The sequence below is a fragment of the Salvelinus sp. IW2-2015 genome, linkage group LG8 (assembly GCF_002910315.2).
Source record: "Salvelinus sp. IW2-2015 linkage group LG8, ASM291031v2, whole genome shotgun sequence".
Classification (NCBI taxonomy): Eukaryota; Metazoa; Chordata; class Actinopteri; order Salmoniformes; family Salmonidae; genus Salvelinus; species Salvelinus sp. IW2-2015.
The window spans coordinates 39,819,731-39,837,609 of NC_036848.1; the positions used below are offsets into that span (position 1 = coordinate 39,819,731).

The following is a 17,879-nucleotide window of genomic DNA, read 5'->3' on the forward strand; positions in this document are numbered from 1 at the left end:
ATATATATATATATATATATATATATATCAGGTCCTTTGAGATCTTATCTCGGCTGCCATTTGAAGCAGATTTTAGAATTTCCAGACTTTCCAATTAGAAACCACCATTTCCCATTTCCTGTCTTACCATTTGATTTGATTTATTAGGATCCCCATTAGCCGACGACAATGGCAACAGCTAGTCTTACTGGGGCCCGACACAAAACAAAAAAATACATTACAGGCAAAACACTTTACAATTTACATACATTTAAAAACATGAACATGTAGTGTGTATGTGTGCATCTATCCGTTACACATACACTGACTTTATTTAAATAAAGGTTCAAATAAAAAATATATAAAAGGTACAGTACATGTCAGTACATACACACAACAAGTAGTTCACATGGGGGAGAGGCGTTGTGCCATGAGGTGTTGCTTTATTTGTTTAAAAAAAAACAAGGTTTGCTGTTCACTTGCACTATATAAGATGGAAGGGAGGTCCATACATTATTCGAAGTGAAGTCAGGTGGATGCCACATTACCCATTTGATGCTGTTGACTCCAGTCATTTTACCCTATAGGCCTACAGGCCAATGGATGTGTGTGTACTAGCCTGTGTGTGTTGTCCATATGGTGGTTGTGTGATGTGAAGTGTGCAGTATGTCTGAGTATTGGTTTATACGGACCTTGAACAATGAATGGTGAGGAAGTTATTGGCAGACCAAACGTTCCCTCAGACTATGTGTCGATTCCAGTTGTTCATTAACAGGTGAGTTAAGAAAGCACAGGTGAGTTGTCGAATCTGAGCGGAACAAAGCAGGTGTGTAAATCCATATATCCTTGTTTTGAAACAAAGCAGTCGATTAATGAAAGATTTCATAGTAAGTCGTTAAATGAATGAAAAACGTTTGAGACATTCAGAGAAGTAACTACTACTTTTATAGGCTGTTTTTCACACACCAATTTTGTTTTCTTTTCCAACTGGAAAAAGTACATGTGCTGAATGGAATATATATTGCGTGAGAATATTGCGATATTTGGAATACAGAATAAAAGGGATGACAAGTAACTTTTTACTTTTTGGAATTATTAGAACATTTCTGGCAAATGGATTAGGATTTTACCAACCCACAGCTCAATGTCTTGTCATTGAACATCTCCTCAACATAATTGGTACCGGAACAGGTTATCTAGACTGGGAAATCCAAAGACTCGCCTTATGAAAAATAGGAACATTCATTAGCTTAGCTAAGTCCTCAGAATGGCTTATAGAGGTTGGTGGGTGTGTGTCTGCTGGATGGTGTTTATCGCAGGCCGATGCGAGGCGATATACCCTCACTGTCTGGATGGGATTATGATGAATGTAGTTCTGCTGGATGACGACATCTCTCCCTGGAGTATGACATTTGTCCGTAGCGCTGTGGAGAGTGCGATCCAGCTCGARGCTGAACTCCCCTGTAAAAGCTGTCCAAACGGTAAATGTAATCATAATTTAAAAACTGTAAATTAATAGAGAGTTTGCACAGGGTTGCTGGTTCAAGTCCCACCGTGGCTGAGCCCCCTTAATTGGTAGTGTACAATTATCACATATAGCAGGCTATAAAAAACAACATTGGTTTATAAGGATATCCTAGGCCTACATCGTGTTATAGATGTAAGGACCTTAGCCTAACCTAAATATTTTTTGCTTACTTTCTTGTGTTTTAACTTATCTTATCAGCTCAGATTTGATGTTCTGCTGAATTACTATCTGTGGGTCCGTAATCTTTGTTGCCATCATTATGGTGTATTGCCGTGTTCTTTTCCAAGGAGTGAAGCGAAACCTGACTGCAAACTTCCTTGGGCTCGAGACTAGTTTGTACAGCAAGAAAGGCTGCCAAAGCAGCACTTGTGAGGTGGTGGAGACTTTGAAGAACCTAACTGTGAGTGTTAACCAAATCACGCACGCACGCACGCACGCACGCACACACACACACACACACACACACACACACAAACAAATATTCACATATCTAAGCTGATTCTCCGTTGTTTCAGAAAACAGGCCAGGAGGGCTGGGTTTTGCTGGGGCCCACCTGTACCCATGCAACCTTTCAGATGGTTGAGTAAGTGTTGTGTTGCCGTGACACCCTTTCTCTTTTACTTCCTCTATATATATTGCCCTCACTTTTATTCAACTTGTTTACTCTTGTAGTTACATTTTAATAACACAGTAATTCATTACATACTGTTGTGTCAGTCTCCCACTTTATCCTGTGTGTGTCTGTCTTTCTGTCTCACATACCCTCCATCCCTCTGCCTGTCTCCCTCTCTCTCTCTCGCTGTCTCTCTCTCTGTCTCCATCCCTCTTTCTTTCTCTTTCTCTCCCTCTCTCCCTCCCCTCTCAATGTTCCAGTCAAGAGGTTGGTCTGAAGCTCCTCATGCCCATCATCTCAGCAGGCAGCTTTGCTCTGTCCTGTGACTACAAAGAATACCTGACTCGCATACTTCCCCCCGCACGCAAGATCTCCACCTTCTTTACCAAGTTTTGGGACTTCAACAATGATATCAAACCCAAGTGGTCCACAGCCTTCCTCTATAAGAAGCAGGAGAACACTGAGGACTGCTTCTGGTGAGGGATTTACTTGTGGGTCGCTTGTGAGACATTTGTGAGCGGTTTGTGAGTTTCCTTTGAGTTGCTTTTGAGTCACTTGTGTCCTGACTTGTCAGTTCTGTAGGTGTAATATGCTGGAAAAGAGTGAAGGTGGATATTAATTGACAAGTGATTCCGTAGGCTAATGGACAATTTGATGACTGAGATTATTTATTTGTGTATATTATATTTGCTTAGATGTGATGTTGATACTGATATCATTGTATTTCCCCATCCCTCCTCAGGTACATCAATGCACTTGGTACAGGCTCAGCCCACTTTTCCTTACATGTCAAAAATACTCAAGTTATAACCAAAGCGGAAGACCTTAGAATGGAATTAAACTCCAAAAAGAGGACAAGCAATTGTAAGTAAACCCACATCATCTCACTCCTTTCACAAATCTGGAGGATTGGCAGGTAGATAGCCCACCAGGGGGAAGGCCAGCAATGGAGTGTCCAGAACATTTTGAAAGGGGTGGACAAGGTGGGGCACAGACCCAGTTTAGGGTGGCCATAACATTTACAAGAGGGACTTTTTGTATATAATTATGATGGTTCAATGCATTAAATGCTTCAGCTTAGCGTTGGTACATTTTACAGTTCAAATAAATCATGAGTCAATTCCAAAAGTCTTGTTACAGTGTTTGCATTCAAGGTCAGGATTTTATAAAAGGMTATTAGCATACAGCAGTAAATTCACTTGAAAGTGCCATCACAAGTGCAAATTACACTGTGACATTCGTGGGCTCTCTATTTTTCTAATTGGACCTCCTATGTGTGCATAGGGTTTTATAGTAAAGACCATTTTAATGGGCTTTATAGGAAAGACAGAATTTAACTGTAAATATGTATTTTATTTTAATATGTCATGAACACAACCAGTCATTATGTTTTCATCTGATTGTCAAATAAATCACTTCAAAAAGTAGGTTAAATACAGTAGGTTACCTGCGTACGTTCGTCTACTTCAAAAAAAGTCCAAAGTCTGAACAATTTTTTTATTTTTTCAATTTAACTTACGCTGGCGACGCTGGACTGATTGTGCGCCGCCCTATGGGACTCCCAATCACGTCCAAATGTGATACTGCCTGGATTCGAACAAGGTACTGTAGTGACACCTCTTGCACTGAGATGCAGTGCCTTAGACCGCTGCGCAAGTCGGGAGCGAAATGCACTGTGCACCCGCCATTTGAATGGAAAGAGATATCTATTACAAACACCATAAGTGTATTGACATTCAGCCTACAAAGTGCCGTGCATTCATGGAGAATTTGTTTTACAATAATTTTTAAAAAACAATGTAGAAAATAATTTATCATTCGTGTCTATCCGTTTCATAATATTCCTTCAATTCGCACAAGGCTGAATCCATTTCACCAGAGAAAGTATCTGAGCGAGGCAAACAGCTCCCCTCTGTCTTAGTATATGTAGCCCATGTACTTTTGAAGTCGGAAGTTTACATACACTTAGGTTGGAGTCATTAAAACTCGTTTTTCAACCACTCCACAAATTTCTTGTTAACAAACTATAGTTTTGACAAGTCAGTTAGGATATTTACTTTGTGCATGACACAAGTAATTCTTCTAACAATTGTTTACAGACAGTTTATTTCACTTATATTTCACTGTATCACAATTCCAGTGGGTCAGAGGTTTACATACACCAAGTTGACTGTGCCTTTAAACAGCTTGGAAAATTCCCGAAAATTATGTCATGGCTTCAGAAGCTTCTGATAGGCTAATTTACATAATTTGAGTCAATTGGAGGTGTAGCGTGGATTATTCAAGACCTACCTTCAAAAACTCAGTTGCATCTTTTGCTTGACATCATGGGAAATCAAAAGAAATCAGCCAAGACCCCAGAAGAAAAATTGTAGACCTCCACAAGTCTGGGTTCATCTTGGGGAGCTAATTCCAAATGCCTGAAGGTAACCCGTTCATCTGTACAAACAACAGTTACGCAAGTATAAACACCATAGGGTACCACACAGCCGTCAATACCACTCAGGAGGGGACGCGTTCTGTCTCCTAGAGATGAACGTACTTTTGGTGTGGCGAAAAGTGCAAATCATCCCAGAACAACAGCAAAGGACCTTGTGAAGCATGCTGAAGGAACAGGTGTACAAAAGTATCTATATCTATACATGTTAACAACGAGGTCCTTATATTAATGTACAGACCTTTTTGAGATAGAAGAAACCGGTGTCTTTGGGTTTGTTTTTCTATTGTTTTGGTGTTGTGCAGGGTGAGATAAGCGCACTGGTGGTCTTTGGTCAGGGCGATTGTTGATGGCGAGAAGCGCCATAATAATAAGCCAGACTACGGTTGTGGGGCGTATGGAGCCGTGCGATCGCTAATGGGGGACATAGATCGTACTGGTTTGGAGAATGTCCTCTGGTTCTGATGAACAAAAAATTATGAGGACTTTTTTTTGTGTGTGTTTCATGAAATACGTTTTTATTCATTTCGTTTGTATGTTTTGGAGGAAAATTTTTGTGTGGTGGTGGAGTGTTTGCTTGTTGCGTGTGATTGGTTAGTTTTTTTTGCGCGAAGAATTGTCTATGGCGCGAATCCAAGTTCCGTGTGTGGAGTTTTCATTTCTGTGTGTGGCATATATCATTGTTGTTGTGGTTTGGTGTTTGCTGCAGGAGGGACTGGTCATGGTCACCATAATAAGATATGATATATGAGGGAAGAAAATTATGTGGGATATATTGAAGCAGCATCTCAAGACATCAGTCAGGAAGTAAAGCTTGGTCGCAAATGGCTTCCAAATGGACAATGACCCCAAGCATACTTCCAAAGTTGTGGCCAAATGGCTTAAGGACAACAAAAGTCAAGGTATTGGAGTGGCCATCACAAAGCCCTGACCTACAATCAACAGAAATTTGTGGGCAGAACTGAAAGCGTGTGCGAGAAGGAGGCCTACAAACCTGAAGTTTTGTTAAAGCCTCTCTGTCAGGAGGAATGTGGCCAAAGATTTCAACCGCACATCCGAGGTTCGGATGGGGCGATGGGAGAAGGAGCTGGGGAACCTTTCGGATTGTGGTATGCTAGTAGGCTCTCGACGCTTCATCGATCTTGTTTGTACGAGAGAGGCGAGGTTGTTTAGAACTGGGGAAGAGCAGTTCCGCTGTTCAGTAGGCTCGTCTTCTTTGGTTGGATGTGACACTGAGTGGCTATCACGTCGCAGATCGGGGACAATGGATATCGCCCCTGGCAGAATCGCGTGCTATCTTATAATTGCCGTGAGATGGGTTTACGACATCCAAGCTGATGTCCGCAAGAGCAGCTGTCTGGTGCGAGAAGCATTCGGGAACGCAAGGAGTGGCAAAAGCGTGAATAGATTTGATGACAGCCCTGGTTGTATAGCGGCGGCGGGTGTGGGTCTCTATATAGATAACGTTATTCCTTCCTGACGCTGTAGAGAGGGGAGTGAAAGGCATGGCAAGTATTAATCCGTAAAGACTTGTGCGACTTGTATAGATTATCCCGAGAAGTGTGGCACGTTAGGTAAACTTGTCCATATGGTGAAGGGACGTCAGCGCGGTAAGTAGAGTCCGGTGCGGAAAACGGTTGGTTTTAGTTTGTTTTGTTTGAATCAAGTTAAAAACAATATTTAAGGCAATGCTACCAAGTACTAATTGAGTGTATTACTTCTGACTCACTGGGAATGTGATGAAAGAAATAAAAGCTGAAATAAATCGTTCACTCTACTATTATTCTGACATTTCACATTCTTAAAATAAAGTGGTGATCCTAACTGACCTAAAACTGAATTTGTATTTGGATTAAATGTCAGGAATTGTGAAACTGAGTTTAAATGTATTTGGCTAAGGTGTATGTAAACTTCTGACTTCAACTGTAAGTGGACACCTGCTCGTCGAACATCTCATTCCAAAATTATGGTCATTAATAAGGAGTTGGTCCCCCCTTTGCTGCTATAACAGCCTCCACTCTTCTGGGAAGGCTTTGCACTAGATGTTGGAACATTACTGTGGGCACTTGCTTCCTTTCAGCCACAAGAGCATTAGTGAGGTCGGGCACTGATGTTGGGCGATTAGGCTTGGCTCGCAGTCGTTTCAATTCATCCCAAAGGGGTCGATGGGGTTGAGGTCAGGGCTCTGTGCAAGCCACTCAAGTTCATCCACACAGATCTCAACAAACCATTTCTGTATGAACCTCGCTTTGTGCATGGGGGCATTATCATGCTGAAACAGCAAAGGGCCATCCCCAAACTGTTACCACAAAGTTGGAAGCACAGAATTGTATGGAATGTCATTGTATGCTGTAATGTTAAGATTTCCCTTCACTGGAACCAAGGGGCCTAGCACGAACCATGAAAAATAGCCCCAGACCATTATTCCTCCTCCACCAAACATTACAGTTGGCACTATGGATTCTTGCATGTAGAGTTCTCCTGGCATCCGCCAATCCCAGATTCGTTCGTCGGAGTGCCAGATGGTGAATTCTGATTCATCACTCCAGAGAACGGTTGGCATTGCCCATGTGATCTTAGGCTTGCGTGTGGCTGCTCGGCCACGGTTGCAACACTCACWCAGTAGTGATTGTTGCAACCGAGGACAGACAATTTTTGTGTGCTATGCACTTAAGCTCACAGAATGGGACCGGCGAGTGCTGGTGTGGCCTACCACTTCGCGGCTGAGGCGTTGTTGCTCCTCGATTTTTCCACTTCACAATAACAACAGTTACAGATGACTGGGGAAGTTCTAGCAAGGCAGAAATGTGACAAACTGACTTGTTGGAAAGGTGGCATCTTATGACGGTGCCACGTTGAAAGTCACTGAGCTCTTCAGTAAGGCCGCTCTACTGCCAATGTATGTCTATGCAGATTGCATGGCTGTGTGCTAGATTTTATACACCTGTCAGCAACGAGTGTGGCTGAAATGGGTGTCCAAATCATTTTGGCCATGTAGTTTATCTGATGCTGTCTGGCCAAAAAGAATATGACTATTTTCTAAACTCTTTTTGACCAGACAGCATCAGATACATGGGCTACACATACTATGGGTTTTGTATCACTCGCTCGGATGCTTTCTCAGATGAGATTGATATCAGTGTCCGTCTTGGTCAAAGTTATCAATATATTAAGAGACCAATCAGATTTTGGGGGGGGGGGGGGGTGTGCACCCTGGAACGCCATTGAAGGGTGATTTTATGTCTTCTCTCTCTCTCTCTCTATAATATTATAATATATCTCACTCACTCTCTCCTCTTCACTGACTGTGCAGTGTTCATAGTGTGTGGGACACCAGAAGATATCGTGGACCTGAAGAATGGAACTATGGAGGTTGATCCTAGTGTTGTCTTCATCCTGGTCGATCTTTACAAGTTAGCTCTCTCTCTCTTCGCTATCCTCATTTCTCTCTGTGCCCCTCTCTCTCTCTCTTTTCTCTCCCAGTCTGTTATTTGTTTGCATTTTTCATCTGAAAGAGTTCAACGAGGCTTACAGTTTTTCTCAATTGCTGAAACACAATTTCTGAAACCTTGCTCCATTTCCTGAAAACATTAACACAAAACCTCATCTTCAAGCACTATTTACATAACTCTGACTCAAAATGAAACATTCACCTCAAAACAGTTTTATCTCTGTTCAAAATCAAACATGCCTCTCAAATCATAAACAAAGTGATCAAAATGATATACACTCTCAAGCAGTCGTAAACAATACATCGAAAAATAGAAAACACATTGTTCAAAACATACAATTCTCAGGGAGAAGTACATTTTTAATCTAAAAAAATATTCATATTTTTCCGTCATTGTCTTTTGATGAACGAAAACATGTTCTATCATGTAGCTCAAATTGATCAGAAATTTGCTCTTTGCAATTTTGTTTTTTGTTCTTCCTCCTCCTTGTACCCCTATTTTTACAGTACTGTACCCTGCATCTCACAACTTGTCCTTTGTCTCTGTGATACTGTACTTCTTGTTCTTTGTTGATATGAACTGCAACCAGTCAAAATCTATTGAGCAGTCAGTACTGTTAATAAATGGAAAGCACAATGTTCAGGCCATACAATTTGTCTATTGTACAGTATACAGCCTACAATGCACTGTACTACAGTATACAATACTAAAAGGGACAAAAATCAAAGGAGTAAACATGTGATCAATTGCTTCTTCTTGTCTTTGGCTGGGTCAGGCCAGACCACTTCGTCGACATCACAAGCATATTGTCCTCCTGAGGCAACGGGGAAGAAGCTCTTGTGTGCCGTATCCAGCCCTGACATGATTCCTCACCTATATCACCACAGGCTAAATCCATGGCTTGCAGCAGATTTACTCTGGTGTAGGGTTGTCTATCATACACTTTCCATCTCCTAGAGGAGAAAAACTCCTCAATCGGATTCAGGAAAGGCGAGTATGGAGGGAGGTACAAGTTCATAAACTGCCCATTGATGTTAACCATTCCTTACCTGAGCAGCTCGGTGGAAACTGACATTGTCCCACTATCACATAGGTGGGAATGGGATTCTCATTTAGCTCTTGACCCTGCTGCTCTTGAACCTGCTGCTCAAATAAAATATCTCTTAGATTGGCAATAAATCTTAGAAGGTGCTGGGTGTTATATGGCCGAGTGTAACATGGTGATGTAGAACACCATGGTTGCTGATAGCAGCACAGATTGTGACATTGCCACCTCGTTGACCAGGACTTCAACAATGGCCCGCTGTCCAATCATGTTTCGGCCTCTCCTTCTCCTCTTTGTTAGATTGAAGCCTGCGTCATCGACAAAGATGAACTCATGGGGTCTGTCCAAGATTCCAAGTCAAATATTGTCTGTGTAGAATACAATATACTGTATGTAGGATTTTGTAAGTCGTACAGAGACAGTGCTATACTGTAGAGTACAATTAGGCTTCTGATCTACATACATTGTATGTACTGAAGAGTAATGTCATTACATAGTATGTGTTGGTACTGTAGACAATCTGGATTACAGTAAATGTTTCGAATGTACACTTACTTGCACATACTGAGCTCGCAGTTCTTTCACCCTTGGTGAGTTACGCTCAAAAGTACTCTGTATACTTGTTTCATTCGCATCCTGTTACGATGGAGGACACGCTCAATTGTGAAATGCTCACACTGTCGATTCCCTGGAAGTGTGTGTTGTCTTGTATCACTCGTTCCTGGATTTCTCTGTCGTATTGCATTATCTTGAAGAACCATGCCAACTATAACGGCCTCTTGCTCCGAGTGAATATAGTGTCCTTCCACCTGCATGTGGCGCTTGCATTTCTACAAAAAGTAGTTGTGCAGTTTCAAAACATATTCATGCAGTACAATACATACAGTGATTAACTTTACAAATGTCTATTGAAACAGCTGCATATAGTGTAGTACAGTAAATTTGCAATTACAAAAATACAGTAGTATACTGTACCTGTTTTCTTCTCTGAATGTCCTTACTATGGTGGACACAGAAAATCGGCTCAAATTGGTTGCACTCTAAGTCTGCTTCCTCTTTGTCAGTCCATGGACAAGAACATGGTTAATAACTGTTGCTCGATATCTTGCTTTCATCAGATATTTCCACTCTTTTTCTTCCTCTTCTCTTCGTCTCTCTTCCTCTTTCTTGCCCTCCTCCTCATCCTCTCTCGTCGCCCACCTCGCATACGCACTCGTCCTCTCACATTGTTTCTTCTATCCATTCTCAGACTTTCTCTCCCATTCAACAACCTGTTTGCTCTCTGAACTGGCTTATATTGGTTGTGTCGCATCATTTGAAACAGGTTAAATCAATTTTGAGTGGTTGTGTTCAATCAATGACATGTGTTCTCTATTTGTATTTGATTGTTGCCACTTGTGTTTACCAGTATGGATGACATGTGCATTAGAGTGCAGAATGTGTTTTGAGAATGAGAATGTGTTTAGAGTTTTGCTGAAAAGTCTAAGTGAGATCTGCAAATTGTGTTTTACCATGTGAAATGGTTTAAGGTATTGACAACAGACTGCATAATTAGCTAAATGAGTCTAGGCAACTGAGAACTTTGTTCAGCCAATGGGTTTTAGTGTTTTAGCAATTGAGAAAAACTGTAATACTGTAATCGCCTTGCTTGTCAGAGAGCACCAGTGTTTGCAGTGTCATTGACAATGCACCCATGACTCCCCACAGTGATAAGTACTACACCAATAAGTCCTCTATCCCTGCTATGAAGAACGTGTTGGTTCTCACCATGCCCAACACTAGGAACTATACTGTGGACACAGACCTGGGCAACAACGTGACGGTGAGACACCCTGCTGGGCTGGGGCCCTGTCTATCACTGTACTCTGAGGTTACGTCCAAAATGGCATCCTATTCCCTATGTACTGTACACACTAAAAACAAATGGTTCTATATAGTYCCAWATAAGGGTCAATTGGCTTGTAACCATAGCAGATTACTTTTTGGTGCTAAATATATATATTTTTTGAAGGTTCTATAAAGAACCATGCTCATAAGGTTCAACATGTAACAAGTATGGTGCTATAAAGAACCATTTCCAACAGTGCCGCTATGGTTACAACCCTTTTTGGGGCTACTTTATGGAGAATGGTTCTATATAGAACCTTTCTCAATCTCAAAGGTTCATTTTAGAAGAACCATACAGGGTTTTTTATTCTGGTTAGCCATATGATATTGTTAAAATTCCATAGGTGTTATAATTGTATTAATTGACAAGTTGAATCAGGAGTTCTAGCTCTGGAACTGCTTCGGATCCCTAAGAAGAGAATTGAGAACCACTGATTGAGTCAAGTGTTCTCAATTGACACAAAGTCAAACGTGAGTCTTTCACAAGACATCGTTACTGCCCATAGTCATATATAACATGTAATGGCACTACTGCCCTAAATGTTTACATTAAGAATCTCAGAAAACATCCTACAAAAAATGATTTTGCTTTTTTATTTTTGTTTTGCTTTTAACAAAACAGATTACATAAACTGGAATGACACTCACTCACAGTTGCACAAAAAGAGCTGTGAGCAATCCATGCCCCAAAATATTATAATGAACTGCTGCCCCTAGATTTTAATTATCACTAAAGGAGCAAAAAGTAATGTACTACTTTTGACCAGGGTGCAATCAATCTCCGCTCTCTCCAGATGAATGACTACATGGCAGCGTACCATGATGCAGTGCTGCTGTTTGGTCAGGTGATGAGAAAGATCTGGAGCAAGCCTGAGTCTGAGCTCAACCACACGGAGGTAGTCAATATCAACCACTTCAGAAACATCTCATTCGACGGTAAGAGACCAGGAAACAACACATAAAGCCATGTGGTCTGGCCTGGACATATGGCCACCTGTGTGTGTGTGTGTGTGTGTGTGTGTGTGTGTGTTTGTGTGTGTATATCTATGTGTGTGTGTTTGTGTAGTTCTGTAGATCTGTTTAGTGTAAGGTGTGTATATGTGTTTCCATAAAGGCATCGCAGGCCACTACAAGCTGGATGACCATGGGGACAGAGACGTGAATTTTTCAGTCATTTACACCACCACTGACAACAAGGTAGGTCAGCTATCATCATTTACATTTTAGTAATTTAGCAYATGACTTACATCATTCTATCGTGTCAATTTTAATGTTTTAACACTTTCCCTGTCTCCTCCACAGTATGAAACTTTATTTATATTCAACACTGTCTACAACTACACCAACATCGTCAACAGTAAACCATCCTTCATCTGGGGCAGACATCTCCCAAATGACACTCCAGACCAGGGTAAGGGTTAAACTAAAGCTGAGCGAAATGCACAGAAATCCATATCACGATAAATTGCCTGAATTGATTCAGTAACAATAAATAGAATGATAAGTTTATGACATTGATGTGCACAGTTTTTTAACGATCKTTTAAACTACTACTACTAGTTTGATGGTTGAACCATCAATTGTACCATTAACAATCACCCATATTAGCAAACTGATTTCATTTTAAACTTCACATTTCTCTAGTATAGGCTACAGTGCATTCGGAATGTATTCAGACCCCTTGACTTTTTCCAAATTTTGTTACGTTACAGACTTATTCTAAAATGGATAAAAATTATTGTTTTCCTTATCAATCTACACACAATACCCCATAATGACAAAGCAAAAACAGGTTTTTAGAAATGTGTTAAAAATAAAAAAACGAAATACCTTATTTACAAAAGTATTCAGACCCTTTGCTATAAGACACGAAATTGAGCTCAGGTGCATCCTGTTCCATTGATGATCCTTGAGATGTTTCTACAACTTGATTGGAGTCCACCTGTGGTAAATTCAATTGATTAGACATTATTTGGAAAGGCACACAACTGACTATATAAGGTCCCACAGTTGACAGTGCATGTCCGAGCAATACCAAGCCATGAGGTCGAAGGAATTGTACGTTGAGCTCCGAGACAGGATTGTGTCGAGGCACAGATCTGGGGAAGGGTACTAAAAAAGGGTACCAAAACATTTCTGCAGCATTGAAGGTCCGCAAGAACACAGTGGCCTCCATCATTCTTAAATGGAAGAAGTTTGGAACCACCAAGACTGATCCTAGAGCTGGCCACTCGGCCAAACTGAGCAATCGGGGGAGAAGGGCCTTGGTCAGGGAGGTGACCGAGAACCCGACCGAGTTCCTCTGTGAAGATGGGAGAACCTTCCAGAAGGACAACCGTCTCTTCAGCACTCCACCAATCAGGCCTTTATGGTAGAATGGCCAGATGAAAGCCATTCTTCAGTAAAAGACATGACAGATCATTGGAGTTTGCCGAAAGGCACCAAAAGGAATCTCAGACCATGAGAAACAAGATTCTCTGGTCTGATGAAACCAAGCTTGAACTCCTTGGTCTGAATGCCAAGCATCGCGTCTGGAGGAAACCTGGCACCATCCCTACGGTGAAGCATGGTGATGGCAGCATCATGCTGTGGTGATTTTTTTCAGACCAGAGACTGGGAGACTAGTCAGGATCGAGGGAAAGATGAACGAAGCAAAGTACAGAGAGATCCTTGATGAAAACCTGTTCCAGAGCGCTCAGGACCTCTGACTGGGGCGAAGGTTCACCTTCCAACAGGACAACGACCCTAAGCACACAGCCAAGACAACACATGAGTGGCTTCGGGACAAGTCTCTGAATGTCCTTGAGTGGCCCAGCCAGAGTCCGTACTTGAACCCGATCGAACATCTCTGGAAAGACCTGAAAATAGCTGTGCAGCGACACTCCCCATTCCAACCTGACAGAGCTTGAGAGGATCTGCAGAGAAGAATGGGAGAAACTCCCCAAATACAGGTGTGCCAAGCTTGTAGCGTCATACCCAAGAACACTCTATGCTGTAATCACAGCCAAAGGTGCTTCAACAAAGTACTGAGTAAAGGGTCTGAATACTTATGTAAATGTGATATTTCAGTTTTGTATATGTAATACAATAACAAAAATGTCAGAAATCCCGTTTTTGCGTGGTCATTAAATCAAATCAAATCAAATTRTATTTGTCACATACACATGGTTAGCAGATGTTAATGCYAGTGTAGCGAAATGCTTGTGCTTCTAGTTCCGACAATGCAGTAATAACCAACGAGTAATCTAACCTAACAATTCCACAACTACTACCTTATACACACAAGTGTAAAGGGATAAAGAATATGTACATAAAGATATATGAATGAGTGATGGTACAGAACGGCATAGGCAAGATGCAGTAGATGTAGGGTAATGTAGGGTATATAAACATAAAGTGACATAGTTTAAAGTGGCTAGTGATACATGTATTACATAAAGATGGCAAGATGCAGTAGATGATATAGAGTACAGTATATACATATACATATGAGATGAGTAATGTAGGGTATGTAAACATTATATTAAGTGGCATTGTTTAAAGTGGCTAGTGATACATTTTTACATAATTTCCATCAATTCCCATTATTAAAGTGGCTGGAGTTGAGTCAGTATGTTGGTAGCGGCCAATGTTAGTGGTGGCTGTTTAACAGTCTGATGGCCTTGAGATAGAAGCTGTTTTTCAGTCTCTCGGTCCCTGCTTTGATGCACCTGTACTGACCTCGCCTTCTGGATGATAGCGGGGTGAACAGGCAGTGGCTCGGGTGGTTGTTGTCCTTGATGATCTTTATGACCTTCCTGTGACATCGGGTGGTGTAGGTGTCCTGGAGGGCCGGTATTTGCCACCGGTGATGCGTTGTGCAGACCTCACTACCCTCTGGAGAGCCTTACGGTTGTGGGCGAAGCAGTTGCCGTACCAGGCGGTGATACAGCCCGACAGGATGCTCTCGATTGTGCATCTGTAGAAGTTGTGAGTGCTTTTGTGACAAGCCGAATTTCTTCAGCCTCCTGAGGTTGAAGAGGCCGCTGCGCGCCTTCTTCACAACGCTGTCTGTGTGGGTGGACCAATTCAGTTTGTCCGTGATGTGTACACCGAGAACTTAAAACTTACTACCCATCTCACTACTGTCCCGTCGATGTGGATAGGGGGGTGCTCCCTCTGCTGTTTCCTGAAGTCACAATCATCTCCTTTGTTTTGTTGACGTTGGAGTGTGGGTTATTCTGACACCACACATCGGGGCCCTCACCTCTCCCTGTAGGCGTTCGTCGTTGTTGGTAATCAAGCCTACACACTGTAGTGTCGTCCGCAAACTTGTGATTGAGTTGGAGGCGTGCATGGCCACGCAGTCGTGGGTGAACAGGGAGTACAGGGAGGGCTCAGAACGCACCTGGTGGTTTGAGGATCAGCGGGGTGGAAGATGTTGTACCTTACCCTCACCACCTGGGGGCGGCCCGTCAGGAAGTCCAAGTACCCAGTTGCACAGGGCGGGGTCGAGACCCAGGGTCTCGAGCTTGATGACGAGTTTGGAGGGTACTATGGTGTTAAATGCTGAGCTGTAGTCGATGAACAGCATTCTCCATAGGTATTCTCTTGTCCAGATGGGTTAGGGCAGTGGTCAGTGTGGTTGCGATTGCGTCGTCTGTGGACCTATTGGGTCGGTAAGCAAAATGGAGTGGGTCTAGGTGTCAGGTAGGGTGGAGGTGATATGGACCTTGACTAGTCTCTTAAAGCACTTCATGATGACGGAAGTGATGTCTACGGGGGTAGTCGTTTTAGCTCAGTTACCTTAGCTTTCTTGGGAACAGGAACAATGGTGCGCCTCTTGAAGCATGTGGGAACAGCAGACTGGGATAAGGATTGATTGAATATGTCCGTAAACACACAGCCAGCTGGTCTGCGCATGCTCTGAGGAGACGGCTGGGAATGCCGTCTGAGCCTACAGCCTTGCAAGGGTAACACGTTTTAAATGTTTTTACTCACCTCGGCTGCAGTGAAGGAGAGCCCGCAGGTTTTGGTAGCGGGCCGTGTCAGTGGCACTGTATTGTCCTCAAAGCGAGGCAAAAAAGTTTTTAGTCTGTCTGGGGCAGACAATCCTGGTCCGCGACGGGGGCTGGTATTCTTTTTGTAATCCGTGATTGACTGTAGACCCTGCCACATACCTCTTGTGTTTGAGCTGTTTGAATTGCCAACTCTACTTTGTCTCTATACTGGCACTTAGCTTGTTGATTGCCTTGCGGAGGGAATAGCTACACTGTTTGTATTCGGTCATGTTTCCGGTCACCTTGCCCTGGTTAAAAGCAGTGGTTCGCGCTTTCAGTTTCACACGAATGCTGCCATCAATTCCACGGTTCTGCGTTTGGGAATGTTTAATAGTTGCTGTGGGTGTTACGTCGCCGATGCACTTTCTAATGAACTCGCTCACCGACATCAGCGTATTCGTCAATGTTTGTGTTGGACGCAATGCGAACATATCCGCAAATCCACCTGATCAAAGCAGTCTTGAAGCATGGAAATCAGATTGGTCGGACCAGCGTTGAACAGACCTGAGCGCTGGAGCTTCTTGTTTTACGTTCTGTTTGTAAAGCTGAAGCAACAAAATGGAGTCGGTGGCAGCTTTTCCGAGGAAGGCGGGGTCACACGGATACGAGGGCCTTATATGCGTCGCGGAAGTTAGAATAACAATGATCCAGGGTTTTACCAGCCCTGGTAGCACAATCGATATGCTGATAGAATTTAGGGAGTTTTGTTTTCAGATTAGCCTTGTTAAAATCCCCAGCTACGATGAATGCAGCCTCGGGGTGTGTGGTTTCCAGTTTACATAGAGTCAGATAAAGTTCGTTCAGGGCCATCGATGTGTCTGCTTGGGGGGGAATATATACGGCTGTGATTATAATCGAAGTGAATTCCCTTGGTAGATAATGCGGTCGACATTTGATTGTGAGGAATTCTAAGTCAGGTGAACAGAATGACTTGAGTTCCTGTATGTTGTTATGATCACACCACGTCTCGTTAATCATAAGGCATACCCCCTCGCCCCTCTTCTTACCAGAAAGATGTTTGTTTCTGTCGGCGCGATGCYTGAAGAAACCAGCTGGCTGCACCGACTCCGTTAGCGTCTCTCGAGTGAGCCATGTTTCCGTGAAGCAAAGAACGTTACAGTCTCTGATGTCTCTCTGGAATCTGATGTCTCTCATTATGCGGTATTGTGTGTAGATTGATGAGGGAAAAAACTATTTAATCAATTTTAGAATAAGGCTGTAACGTAACAGAATGTGGAAAACGTCAACAGGTCTGAATACTTTCCGAATGCACTGTACTTATCATAATGGACGATTTCACCAAAATGTCTGCGATAAGTGATCGGTATGGTCTGTGTCTTTCATTTTCGTTTTTCATCCCAGATCTGATCGATAAGACAGATATGGGACAAGAACCAGTGTTGTGAGATCAGGGTGGCAGGTAGCGTAGGGGTTAAGAGCATTGGGTCAGCAATCAAAAGGTTGCTGTTTCAAAACCGTAAACCAACTAGATTATTCACCAAGTTGGCTTGTGGATTCGACAGCGATCTTTAGCAAGGCACTGAACCCTAAGTTGCTCAACTTCAATGTACAGTAATACCACCTCAATTACCCCCTTCCCTGCACACTCATTGAGAAATTGTATAATTATGACGCAGTCCATTTTATTGGTCTCCTCATCATAATCATGCCCCCCCCAGGTTCGAGGTTGAAGAACATCGTTGTCATTGTCTTAGGTGTCACTGTGGTGGTGGTGGCTACCATCGCATTCATCTTCTACAGGTAAGGCACAAATTAGATTCACCTTAAATCTGCCATTTTGGTGCCTGATTCCATAGAGGGCTGTTTTATCTATCATGGTATGTTCAGGGTGACCATAGAAATAGAATTACTAGAACAGGAATCCCCAGTCAAGTTTAA

The 17,879-nt window shown here is 42.6% G+C and overlaps 1 protein-coding gene across 1 annotated transcript in view; it reads left to right on the forward strand.

Moving 5' to 3' along the window:
* Positions 1 to 750: 750 nt before the first annotated feature.
* gucy2cb (guanylate cyclase 2Cb) overlaps positions 751 to 17,879 on the forward strand; it is a 38,376-nt gene continuing 21,247 nt past the window's right edge. Inside the window, exons 1-11 of the mRNA XM_023993339.2 lie at positions 751 to 1,460; positions 1,795 to 1,907; positions 2,023 to 2,090; positions 2,381 to 2,596; positions 2,863 to 2,984; positions 7,871 to 7,970; positions 10,762 to 10,876; positions 11,736 to 11,877; positions 12,056 to 12,138; positions 12,244 to 12,352; positions 17,660 to 17,741. Coding sequence (XP_023849107.1) covers positions 1,247 to 1,460; positions 1,795 to 1,907; positions 2,023 to 2,090; positions 2,381 to 2,596; positions 2,863 to 2,984; positions 7,871 to 7,970; positions 10,762 to 10,876; positions 11,736 to 11,877; positions 12,056 to 12,138; positions 12,244 to 12,352; positions 17,660 to 17,741 — 1,364 coding nt within the window. The 5' untranslated portion in view covers positions 751 to 1,246. The remainder of the gene's footprint in view (positions 1,461 to 1,794; positions 1,908 to 2,022; positions 2,091 to 2,380; positions 2,597 to 2,862; positions 2,985 to 7,870; positions 7,971 to 10,761; positions 10,877 to 11,735; positions 11,878 to 12,055; positions 12,139 to 12,243; positions 12,353 to 17,659; positions 17,742 to 17,879) is intronic.